Source organism: Haemaphysalis longicornis, unplaced genomic scaffold (genome assembly GCF_048455015.1).
Source record: "Haemaphysalis longicornis isolate Haplotype H1 unplaced genomic scaffold, Haemaphysalis longicornis Haplotype H1 scaffold_3, whole genome shotgun sequence".
Taxonomy (NCBI): Eukaryota; Metazoa; Arthropoda; class Arachnida; order Ixodida; family Ixodidae; genus Haemaphysalis; species Haemaphysalis longicornis.
Window position 1 is genome coordinate 20,869,572 of NW_027526335.1, and position 12,719 is coordinate 20,882,290.

A 12,719-nucleotide genomic window follows, 5' to 3' on the forward strand; every position below is an offset into this window, starting at 1 on the left:
CAAGCTCGGCTCTCACTTACAAAATTCGACTGCGTAAAATTCCCTCTGATATCACTAACCCAGTGGTTCTCAAATGGGGTTCCGCGGATCTCAGGGGGTCCGTAGGAACATTTGAGGGGTCCGCGAGCTTCCCTCAAAACTTTTCCATCCGCCACTCTTTTCTCGATTTTGCCAATACTTTCTTGCAATGCAAAAACGTGGCTTTGCCGCATTACATGTACGCTTAGTTTGTTCGTGTAGTGCTTATTTTAACACCTTCTTTGTGCACAGCACCCCAGCTCTCAGAAAAAAAAAAAGGCACATGAAAGGCAGCATATCGGTCTTTGCAAGACTTTTAGATTCAAGAGCGAATTTTGTACCATTATGAGGCGCATCGTCATTAACGTCGAACAGAAAAGGCGGGCATCGGATAAGTGTGTGGGCGACGAAGCTGCAAGTACAAATTGTTTGGAATCATGGCAATCGTGGGGTCCCCCACCACTTTCGCAATCCCGAAAGGGGTCCTCGGGGCAGATATGGCTGAGAACCACTGCACTAACCTATTGATTCTACCTATGCCCCAAGGCGGCGCGCACTCATAAAGCTTGAGCGCAGTTGCCGAAACTCTTCTTGGAGGGCGACAAAGTGACTCACCTCGAGGTTTGCCGTGCCCGAGGCTTCCCACAAAGCACGTGACGCCCGGCCTTGCCACGTCGTCGGGCAAGCAGACGGCGGCAATGTGGTTTGTGAATGTCAGTGGCTCAGCGAGGCGCACCAGAGCGAGGTCGTAGTCCGGCAGTGTCCTCGAGCGGAACCGCGAGTAGTGCGGATGCTGTACCACATGGTGCACCCGGTGTTCCTCTCGGGAACTGGCAGGATGCGCAAAGCCCACCTGCACGTGCACCTGCGACAGGTTCTGTGGAAGCTGCCTGCCGATGGCAAGAAGGGGAGAAACGGGGGGAAACGGTGGTTAAATCATGGATGGGGAAGATGGAGCAGCACACATTAGGGGTCTTGAAGCCGTGCAATAAAGAAAATAATACACGGGTTGCAATGCTGCATGGCGAATGCTTATCATACTAGAACAAATTAAGTGAGTGGGCGGAGAATACAAAGCATTTGTTGTTTGCACGTGTGCATTGTATGTTGGCAAACCGTGTTCTCTTATTTGTATCCTAAAGAAACATGACCAGTGAGGATATAAAGTGAACCAGCCCACTCGCAAGACACAACAGTAAGCAGTTACATTACATGCGTACACTGTCAAAATTAAATTAAGCATACTTCGTCAGACACTTGCGCATTGTTCCCAATAGTTTGGTTTATTGTGCTATCATTTTGGTCTGACATACAAAAGAATTTAACACACATTTTAGTGCACAGTGGGGGAAACCCCAAGCAAAGGATATTAAATTATGGTATTAAAAAGCCACAATCACAATTGAATGCAATTAAACTGTATTGAAATACATCTCATACAAAACTAATGCATCTAATACAAAATCTAATACAAAAGTGATGCATCTAATACAATGTCTCCTATAAAGCTGATTAGGAAGACACAGTAAGAAGGAACTGATGACAAGGGATACGCAATGAGGAAGAGCTGATACTTGGGAGGCTATTAAGGAGCTTGCAAATGAGCTCACACAGTCTACTGCGATATGAGGAAGGAAAGCAATTGATGTGGATACGCCAATTAAAAATGCGACCACCACTCAGCCGTTCATCACCTCCATTGCAGCATTCACAGTTTATTGCACACTTGCCAATAAAAGTGAAGAGACGCGTTAAGGGACGCGACTCACTCCAAGCAGTAGGCCGATGTCAGGATCCATAGTGGGCTCACAATCTCTCCATGACAGGAAGACTCGTTGCTGTGGCCGTGCAAAAGGGCCAGGTAGGGCCAGACATCGTTTTGCGTTGACTGACCAGTTGCCTCACGCTCAATCCGGAACAACACCTCCGTCTGGTTTTCGCACTCTGCGAGAACAGCACAGCGGGCACTAATGTATTAATCCAGTTCAAAATACTTGAAGGAAGCAGGGGCTCGCCTGAGAGATGCGAGACAGATACAATTGAATCATAACAAACTGTGCCTAGGTGGACTGGGAACATCTGTTCCATTCACCGGAAGTTCAATTAGCCGAGAGATTACACTGGAAGTCTTAAATGCTGCTGCAAAGGCTGTCTCAGCGTCTGTTCGCCAAGTAATGTTTCCCTCAAACTACCATGGAAGACAAAAGAGCATAACTTTTTATACATACATATTCACAGACATGAGATCTTATCTTGCTGCCAATGACTGAGTGGCGAGAAAAAAATGTAAATTTGTGAGTTCAAGTTCTTGGAGCCGATTTATCTAATAACACCGTATATGCCCGCTAAGTAACACAAAGAAAACTCTAGAATGCATGAGCCTCTCGTACCTCTCCCACGCGAGCTTGAGATTCGGCCTGATGTACGCACTCCACTCCGGCTTTAGAAGCCTGCAACACGACCCTTGTGCATCGTACCAAGCGTGCTTTGCATTCTAACCGTTTGCGCCTGTGCGCGCGGAAGGACGAGGAGTAAGGGCGAGGAGGCGCGGACATGGCGAAGGCAGGCCCGCGGAACTAATCCCCCTACCGCGACGAATGCCCAAGTGCCGAGACGGAACGGACGGACTGCTAAAACTCTCTAATGGCTGCCTCCTGCTCCTTTTTAGAGTGCAACACTTTGGCCGTCGCTACTGCAGTTTGGCGGCGGTGATGGCGACGGCCACGGGAAGGGCAACGGCGTTGTAACCGGGAGAGCGACGACAGAAAAGAAAACTGTGGAGGAAAGTCGGGAAAGTGCCGCGAAAAGGTTTGGGGGAGGGCGGTATGCTGAGCCCGCACGAGACGCTGATCTGTATTGGCGAAAGGGTAAGGGGGAAGTGTGCGCGTGACGAATCACGAATCAGACGCAGTTCGTGGTCCCTTCCCGAGACGCACTTCGCGCCGCCTACGCAGACGCTCACCACCGCTGCCGTCGAAAGAACCCACGAGTGAGTGCTGCCTCAGCGATGATGTGCTTTCGCTTCCTAAGAGCTGCGCACAAATTTCACATTAGGGAGTATATTTTAATCTCCCGCCACATTTCTTGCTCACCAGTATCGGCACTTATTCGTGGTCATTCCCATTCCATCCTTTTCCGCGCGTATTCTGCCTTGCACTCGCTTTTATTTCAGTGACGCATATTCTTTTTGTGACGAAACCGAAAGCGCCAGAGTTGCGCGATATCGGCTATGACGAATAAGTATTTGGTCTGCGCGAGGCTTTAAACTCGATAGCTACTTTTAAAAAGCAAAATATAAGATATAGAAGATGACAGTTTGTAAAACTACAAAAGTAGAAAAGGCCCGGCAATGCTGTGAAAAGCCGCCGGGCGAAGATCACATCCTTCTTCAAATAAATTAGAACGCAAGCCTGTTTTGTCAAACGTACTTCGTTCTGTTGTAATTTCACGTTGCCATGTTCCGGTCCATTTAGTTAGGAATGCCAAAAGGCGACAAATAAGGATTAGCTCGTGTATAGAGGGTTCGAGGCCTAAAACAATGCGTTTATTATCTAGAATTTTTGCGTGAGCCAGGTTGCCGATTTGTTGGAGACAATTTTTACCCCTACTGTTACTACGAATATCGGATATAACGAACTAATTTACTTCCCTGATACTACTTGGTTATAACGAGGTTCGACAGTCGCTCGACTGCGGCCGGACACGTTTGTTGATAACAATGGCAGCAAGGTGCACCTGCTACACGAGTCTACACAAGCCGGTCGTTTGGGTTTGGCGCGATTTTTTAAACCGTTGGAAATTCCCCCACCTCATGAAATTTTCAAGATGGCTACTGCATTCAGTGACGCCCTGTGACCTTATAGTTGCAACTAGCGGCAAATATCGCGCGTTCAAACGTTTTCGTTTTAAATTTTACCCGAACAAGTTCTCTAACCAACAAAAAGAAATGGTGCAGCTTGCACTAGTGGTGCAAGTAGAGTGAACTAGAATAGGGTTCACTCTAGTGCAAGGCTGGAGAACCAACAGAGCTGGCGGTCCCTCTCTTCGTCAAAGACCCGGATTTCGCACCTCACGCGTATTTCCAAATTTGCCGCTGAAAGTTCTCCTTGACTGGTAGGCCCGGATCGTTTTGTCCGAACGCTTTCACATCTCCCCTAAAGTGAACCGCATTAGCACGCGCTAGAACCGGCGGCAACCGGCTTCACGAACTCGGGGTCTGTAGCGCGAGCTCATCTGTGCTTCCCACTTCAGGCGCGAGCGCACGTGAACTGGTGAAGAGAAGAGCACGCGAGAGATCCCGTCAGGAACGCTAGGCAGAGAGTTCTCGAAGGTCGAGCGGTGCCAGCACGCGATGACGTGATAGCTATGCGATGCTTGTCTCCACCTACGCGGTCGGGCGAACGTCGTGCCTGGTGCATTGTGCCGGAGGAGTTTTCTTTGTAGGGTTTTTTTTTTTTTGCGAACGCCGATAGACCAAATTCAAGCTTCAACAGTTCTGCTGTTAAAATACAAAAGTAGTGTGAAATAGTACACGCCAACATTAATAATTGCTGATTACTTCGGCGCTGGCAACTGCAACGCTTGTAATGTCAATATTTGGCAGAAGTTACGTGAAACACCTTGTACAGTAAAAGCTCATTAATTCTAACTCTAAGGGGACCATAAAACGGTTCGAATTAAGCGGAGTTCGAATTATCGGGCGGGCGCTAGAATGGATGAACATCGCGCCACACTGCGCGGTGGGCTTGTTGTCGCGAACTATGCGCTACTATAAAAAGCTATGCGCCAACTATGCGCTACTATACACACTTGTTCCGCACGCCACGTGATCGCAAACCCAGATCAGTGACCGCGGCACAACAAACGCCTGCAACGGCATTCGCCGGAGTACTGAGGTCGGCGGCGCGGCATCCGCTGCGGAAGCAAAATAAGATGTCGCAACAGCGTCGTGCGCGCGCCACGCTGTTGTTTTTCTGTTTCGTTCTGTTGCATCTCAATTAAATTTGATTTGGTTTAGGTTTGCAACACATTGTAATCATTCTGGGCCGACTTCTTCGGCAAGGAGCGAAGGAAACCAGGGAATTCCAATTTAAATTAAGCGTTCTGGATACCGACGCATTCGAATTATCGGGCGTTTCCCCCCATTGAAATGTACACGGCTGTGCCGGGACCGGGGCGTCAGTTCGAATTAACCGAGTTCGAATTAATGAGCTTTTACTGTATTAACATTTTCGTCCCGTTCGGTGCTTTACCGTTCCTCTGCTTCAAATCCCTGAGGATGCACGACTGGAGCTTCAGCGAGAGCTGGAGTTCCATTCCGGCGCGTGCCGACGCACGTAGATAATTACATAGCTCTTATAAAACGACTTGCTTCGGTGTGCATCTGTTTAAAGCTTCTCTGCCAATCACCTGGGAAGATAAGTCCAGGAAGTTGGCTTTCTCTCATTATACGTATGCTTGCAGTGAAGCACCCTTGACAGGCACGCAAATGCGAACGCTGGCGCGGAACTCTCGGCTGTCGATGTAAAATATCGGAGCCCGTTCTTCACCCCAGAGTGTAAATATGTTCAAACAGCAATCCCTGTCGTGTAGCCAGCTTACAGTCGTCTGGTGGCGTACTCACCGAAATAGTTGCACTTGATGGCAAGGGCACCATTGTGACAGGACTCGGTGAAGTGAAGTCCCGTCGACCAGTTGGCAGCACCCTGGTCGTCTCGCGGGTGTTTCCACGAGGCCCAGTAGGTGGTGTTCGCTTGGACCCTCAGTGTTCGAACCGAAAGCGCCTTACTTTGAGGAGGAAAATAGAAGAAAAAAAAACAATGAAAGTAAAAATGACTCCCGGCTGTTGAGACACGGGGGAACGGGGCACGGAAATGATGTTCCTGTTTGGTTCACTTACGTCACTTATTGCTCCCTTCTGAATGACAGCATTGAAGAGAGGAAAGAAGTGAAAATGAATATATGTGGTTCGAGCATTCCAACTGTTTTTGAGCGGAAATTCTAAAAAAAATAAAATGCTTGGGAGTGCATAGTGGATACACCTGATTTGTATTTTTTGTTGTCGTCAGACACGATGAGAGGAGATTTGATAACACTTTTATGTAAGGCTTCTACAAACATTAATTAACTGGAAGGAGGATAATTTTTGACGCCCGAAAATAAAACAAAGTAAAACATAAGTTAGGACTTTATACCAAGAATGGTAACTAAAATTTCCTTCGTCCCGTAGAAAACTTCAGCGGAATTTTTTTTTTTAACATGCACTCTCGTACAGCCGCCAAAACGCCTGTCTTATAACACGGCCTTTTGTACTTCCGGCCTTCTGCTGTAGTGGCTTGAAATAATTTAGAGGAAATTAGAGAGCCATTCTGAAGTCTACGCCAACCGCTTCAGTCCCCAACACTTGTTTTGAAAGTATCCGTCGTCAAATCGCTGCCTGTACGTTGCTTTCTGTAACCTCGCTTGAGTTTCCCTAAGCCAAGCTAGCATGAACTTAACAAAGACTTCAGGAGAACGGGGTAGATTGTGGATTCGTGGGGAGGAGGGGGGGAAGGGGGGGGGGGGGGGGGAGCGCGCGAACACACACATATTGCCTCCTTCCAGAACAGGACCAAATGATGCTTGAGGGGACATTGTTATAGCTTATTTTATGCATCATTAGAAAACATCGAAACCAGAGATACAGACACACGCTCAAAAATATTTGGCAAGCCACCGAATAGCGCTTCGCATACTTCATTCAGTGTATTATACCTGTAACCCATCTCTTGGCAGATGCGGTGGCCGTCGTCGATCGTAGCGCTGTCCGCGCAGATCAGCGTCCAGGAACCGAGGTTTCCGTCAAACGCGTGCGCCGCTCCGTTGATGTCGATTTTCACTGGGGACGCAAAACGATTTTGGGTTGGGCTAGCAGCAGACTAATATCGAACACAAGAAGCGAACAAAGCGCGCAGATTGACAACACCCACAACCACTTTACTGCTGAGTAACATGCTTTGGGCGCTGTGTTCCCGGAGTGCTTGAAACGGCAGCACCTTTTCTTCCCTCTCCTCCCCAAATTTCCCTTCCTCACCCATTTTTCACCCGCCGCGGTGGCTCAGTGGCTAAGGCGTTGCGCTGTTCACCACGAGGTCGCGGGTTCGATTCCCGACCGCGCCGGCCGCTTTTCTGATGGAGGCGAAAAGCAAAAATGCCCGTGTGTACGAGATTTCGGCGCACGTTGAAGATCCCCAGGTGGTCAAAATTAATCCGGAGCCCTCCACTACGGCGTGCCTCATCGCCTGCATTGCGTCGGCGCGTTAAACCATACAATCAATCAATCAATCAATCAATCAATCAATCAATCAATCAATCAATCAATCAATCAATCAATCAATCAATCAATCGCGCATTATTCAGGTCGAATAAACCCACCATCTCCTCTGGGACTGTACACAAGCCGCTGCAGTCACGTCATCACCCTCTTCAAATGGAAGAGATGCATCCAGGACGAGAAAAGAACTCGCCAGACCCCCAGCGCTTTTACTGGTGGCATTGGGTCTTCGCTATTTCACTTAAGTGTAGCGACGCCGCAACCAGAGTCCAATTAATTGATTGATTGATTGATTCATTGATTGATTGATTGATTGATTGATTGATTGATTGATTGATTGATTGATTGATTGATTGATTGATTGTAGGGTTTAACGCGCCGACGTAACGCAGGTGATGAGGTGTGCCGCAGTGGAGGGCTCCGGATTAATTTTGACTAGCTGGGGATCTTTAACGTGCGCCCAAATCTCGAACACGGGCGTTTTTGCTTTTCGCTCCCATCAGAAAAGCGGCCGCCGCGGCCGGGAATCGAGCCCGCGTACTCGTGCTCAGCAGCACAACGCCTTAGCCACTGAGCCACCGCGGCGGGTCCGCAACCAGAATCTACTCGTTAAAATGTCATACAACCTTGCAGAAGCCCCATGCCAGCCGGCCGTCTGACCGGGAGAATGAGTTGGCAATTTCTTCTGCGCATGGCGCAAGCCCGTAAATACACTCGTTCAATAAGCAGCCTAGAGAACGCCATTCTAGAGGCGGCAATCGCATTTTTGAGAACTGACTGCATTTTAAAGCTTAGCATGCACAAATATAGCAGTAAATGGACCCCAAAAAAGACGAAATTCTTAGCGGTGGGCACTGACTCACCGCAGCCACGCTCGTCGCTGCCATCCGCACAGTCTGCGACTCCGTCACAGCGAACCGACCCATTCGATGACGGCATCACGCAGAATCCGTTCATGCACTGGAACTGGTTTTCTCCGCAAGCTGAAAAAAAAAAAAAAAAGAAGTCAGTGTTTTTAAAGCGAAGCTTTCTATGTCCCACTGATGGAGTATGTTGTGTCGAAAACGCATTTCAGGAAAGCCAACTTTCTCTGACGATGATGATGATCGTGGGTGGAGTGAAAGGGAAAAACGTTTCTCGTGGTCTCTCGAGGAGCTAGAATAGCTGATGATGATCAACGTTTCATCATCGCATTCGGGTCGCTCAACATTTCCCTTGGGTTCGTAGCGTGGGCGATGGCTCTGGGCTTTGGCTTTGGACTTTGGCAGTTCGGATTTTGGATTTTGGGAGCGTAGATTTTAGACTTTAGGAGCGTAGATTTTGAACTTTAATTTGACTCAGTTTGCATAGAGAAAGCTTCGCGTTTTAACCATCTTTAGTGATAGTGACACCAAATTTGTGTATTTCTGTTTTTTGGGTCCGATGTGTCCGTACATTAAAGATAACGCACAAGTTAAAAGTGGCCAAAGTGCTGCCGATTATGAATAGGTGGCTGGTAAAAAGCGCAAAGCCTCATGGGTACGTCGTCTGCTACCGCCACTTCCGGTTCGGGATCTCTCCTGCCCTCCCGTACGCCTGCGTGCGCCGGAGGCTGTCAGGCGCGTGTGTGCGTGTTGTTTATTTGTCACAGGGTGCTTACCTGTCAGATAAACCCCTAGTTGGCTCAATCGTCGTTATTTATGGAATTCCCGATGCATGAGCGTTTTTTTTTTTCGGTGGCAACAGATAAACAACAAGCACACACGCTCGTGAAAGCCGACGGCGTACGGGAGGCCAGGAGAGCTCTCGAACCGGAAGTGGCGGCTCTCCGCGGGAGAAGACAATGCACCCATGAGCCTTTGCGCTTTTTACCGGTCACCTATTACAGCGCCAGTCATAGCATCAGTTTCGGTTTCGGCCACTGGGAGCCCGGGAGCAAGCGCGGGGCTCTACAGCGGCATGCATGGCGCCACATTTTCTGTTCACGCCAGAAGGCAACCTTCACGACGCCGCTTCACCCCTATCTCAATCAAAGATTAATTCCGCCGCATTCAGCCGGTCTGAAACTGCCCAGAGTTGCGGCCGGCGGAGCGAAACAGGGCAAAAAACACCACAACCCCACCAAAATGTTCGCTTTGCCCCTACACCAGCAGGCGTTCCGGTGTCCGCCCCTAGGCGAGACAATTTACGCCTGTTGGTGGACCTTCATTTCTTTCTTTTGTACAATAAATACATACATACATAGTTGCCGGTTTCGTTCCGACTAATGCGCGTGTCGCTCGCTGAGAGGGAAGGGTCCGACCATAGAGTTTCATACAATCCGACCACTTCGAGTTAGACAGGCAGGACGCTTCTACGTCACACTCCTCCACCGGCGGTAATGACCAAGCGGATCAGCCGGGCGTTTTCGGGTCTCTCAAAACTGCGGCAATGATATCTATTTAAAATTGGCTCCAAGCGACGTTTGACTCTCATAACCGTAGGAAGGCAACTTGGCAGCTTTATGAAGCGAACCATGTCAGTTTTTAGAAATCGAACCTTGGAGTCAGTAATCTTTTTAAAAAAGGAGGTTTGGTTTTTTTTATCATCATTTACCGTCACGCACTACGCCCTGTGGCAAAATAAATGGTAAGAAAAAGAAAGTCTCGATGTTTTTAAACTCCGCACAAATGGAATGGTGTGGTTGAGGGAATAGCTTAAATTAGGAGACGTCGTTTAACACAAACACTTATTTATTTAAAGGTGATATGGAGCTACTGTAAAGCGTGCGTCTTGTTAGGCTTCCGTTCGCGCCATCTCTTCGTTCTCTCTCGCTCTTTTCTCTTGGCTTGGATTCTTCCGGAGTCTCGGGTGTTCCCAAGGTGTTGGGATTAACATGCCACCCTATCAACGACAAGTTATAGCCGGAAAGCATATACAGCAATCTATTTTCCTCGTGGCACGCTGCAAATAGCTAGGACTGCAGAATGTTTGAGCAAACTATTTAGCAAGCTATTTTATGGGCCATCCTACACCACATTACTCCCGAAGTTGTCCACTGGTGTCACTCGCAAACAGCGTTCCGAATGGGGGAGCGTTACGCGCCGAAGCTGCACCGGGGCCCTGAGGCACGTAGTAGTAGAGGGCTCCGGATTAATTTCGACCATCTCGAGATCTTTCACGTGCTCCAAAATCTCGACGCACGGTCGTTTTTGTTTTTCGTCTCCACTTAAAAAAAAAAAAAAAATCCCGGGCCATCTCCACTAACGTGAAACCTGGGAGAGGGGCGAAGCATGCAGTGTATATAAGTGTATTCTTGGCGCCTCGGCGTTTTTTCCAACGGAGATGAAACCGTGGGGAGGTAGAGGTACACAGCTTCGCTGTAAAAGTCTCTTGTCTTTAAAGCACGAAGCTCTTCAGTGCCAGAGCTCTTGCTTGAACGAGCTGCTTTAGTCGCCATCAGCCTGGTGGACACCCAGTTTCCTTAATCCATCTGTTCCTACTAATAAAGTTTTCTTTCTCTCTCTAGCGCGAGGCGTAAACGAGTGTCCCGGTGTTTTAGCTCCGTGACTACATGAGACGACGATTACGACGACGACAGGAGACGCCAACAGCCTATAGTCCCTGAGGGGCTTCGCCCCTTAAAAAAAAGAAAAGAAAACGGCCGCCCTGGCTACGACTGAACCCACGTCCTTCGGCTCAGCAGCACAACGCCTTATATCCACTGAGCCATCGCGGTGATTGTGATGATGTAGAGCTTATGCGAAGCTAACGCAGATTTCGTAGCGAACTCATATCCGATTTAAAAAAAATCGTCAACTCAGTTATTCGGCTACGCGTTTAAAGGAAGTCATGAATCCGCGTCATGAAGTCATGAAGGAAGTCAGATTAAAGGAAGTCATGAATCCGCGCGCTCTCATTCCCAAACCTTAAATACGCATTATTGTACTCGGACAGCCATAGTAGTAAAAAAAATGGCACTTTTCCCGCCAATCACGTTGCTAAATCATCATTATATGCTTATTTAGGTGCGTTTCCGGTTCGCTCTCATTTATTTCATGCCGCAAAATCCAGCGTATATTGTCCAGCGACTAACAAAGAAAATATAAACGTACAGTGAATTCTTCATTTACATTGTATGCGTAAAGTAATCGATAATAAAAATGCTTATAAATAAAGAAAAGTCGCGTTGCAAAGGCGGTCAATGCTCGACCTCGGTTAGTTTTGTGCCTTTCTCTTTCTCGTCTCAGTCTAAATGTCTAACACTGATTTCTACAAAACTATAAATACCCTACATACGGCGGGATTCAATTTTAGGTGCTCTTTTTACTCACAATGACTACATTTAGCACAGCGATTCCTCACTACAAAAACTGAAAATTTTCATGCCGTACGTGTTGCCAGGACACACAAAGAACTCCTTTGCAGTGATATTTATCTAACGCTATATATTCGAACAGGAGACGTTGTTCGAGCTTTAAGGCACGAAATTGTGTTCTTTTTTTATATGCATTGCACAACATCCTGGTGCAGTCATCCTTTGTTTTACTTTCCGCAGAATCAATTTCCTTAGCAAAACAAATTTCTCCTCCATACGTAGTCCTGGGACCTTGCTGGTTCTTTATGGATCTGTTTTCACCCGATCTTTGCTGTTATTCTGAGAAAAGTGATCCTCCTGTTTTCCTTCGTAGGCGATCACGTGTCGGGGCGCGTTCGGCGATATTATGTTCCTCAGCTATATAATTTTACACGGCCGACGCCGCTGTTAGCTAAACGATCGCGTGACGCGATACATTAGAACGTTCAAGTGAAGACGTTTCTTTCCTAACGACTAGAGCATCAACAGCCTCGTAAAGTTAGCTCGGACGTATCGCGATTATGCCCCTTTCGTAGTCCCAATGGCCGTGTCATCACTCTCCCAATCAGCACCCTATAGCCGCTCTAGGTTTCTATTTACGTACTTTATTTTTTAATGTTGGTAGTTTCGGTAAAGTAGTGGTTGGTTTACGAGTGCTGGCGAGTCGCCCCGTCGAGCTGCCTCTAAAAAGTTACCAGTGCAGCCTAATTGCCGTTTCTCGCGTGCAGGTAACTACACGAATTGCGCTCTTTTCCTGGATAAAGACTATCGTGATACGTCGCACCGCCTACGCGCAACCCTCCAGGGCACACGATAGAAAGAAAGAGAGAAAAAAAGAGACGTAAGCTAGCAAATGGTCGCACATCAAGTGCTAGTTGAGGAACTCTATCCCGTTGTCAGCTCTTAGTAGAAGATACAACAAGCACAACTGGGGCGGTATTCTCGTGTTTTGTCCGTTCTGTGTCCGATTCAAAAGTGTCCGTTTTGAGCAATCCCTGATTGGCTAAAAGTGAACACCCGGATGTGACGCCATGCAAGCACTGAGGAGATATGAGGCGCGGCTTCTCGGAGCAG

The 12,719-nt window shown here is 48.0% G+C and overlaps 1 protein-coding gene across 4 annotated transcripts in view; it reads right to left on the bottom strand.

The window, feature by feature from the left end:
* The window catches only part of LOC144174103 (uncharacterized), a 215,246-nt gene that overhangs the window by 18,305 nt on the left and 184,222 nt on the right, over positions 1-12,719 (bottom strand). For all 4 annotated transcript variants that reach the window (XM_077702556.1, XM_077702558.1, XM_077702555.1 and 1 more), the window contains 5 exons: positions 8,194-8,313; positions 6,772-6,895; positions 5,642-5,805; positions 1,788-1,962; positions 634-908 (listed from right to left, as the gene is read on the bottom strand). In XM_077702556.1, the coding sequence (XP_077558682.1) occupies positions 634-908; positions 1,788-1,962; positions 5,642-5,805; positions 6,772-6,895; positions 8,194-8,313 (858 nt within the window). The remainder of the gene's footprint in view (positions 1-633; positions 909-1,787; positions 1,963-5,641; positions 5,806-6,771; positions 6,896-8,193; positions 8,314-12,719) is intronic.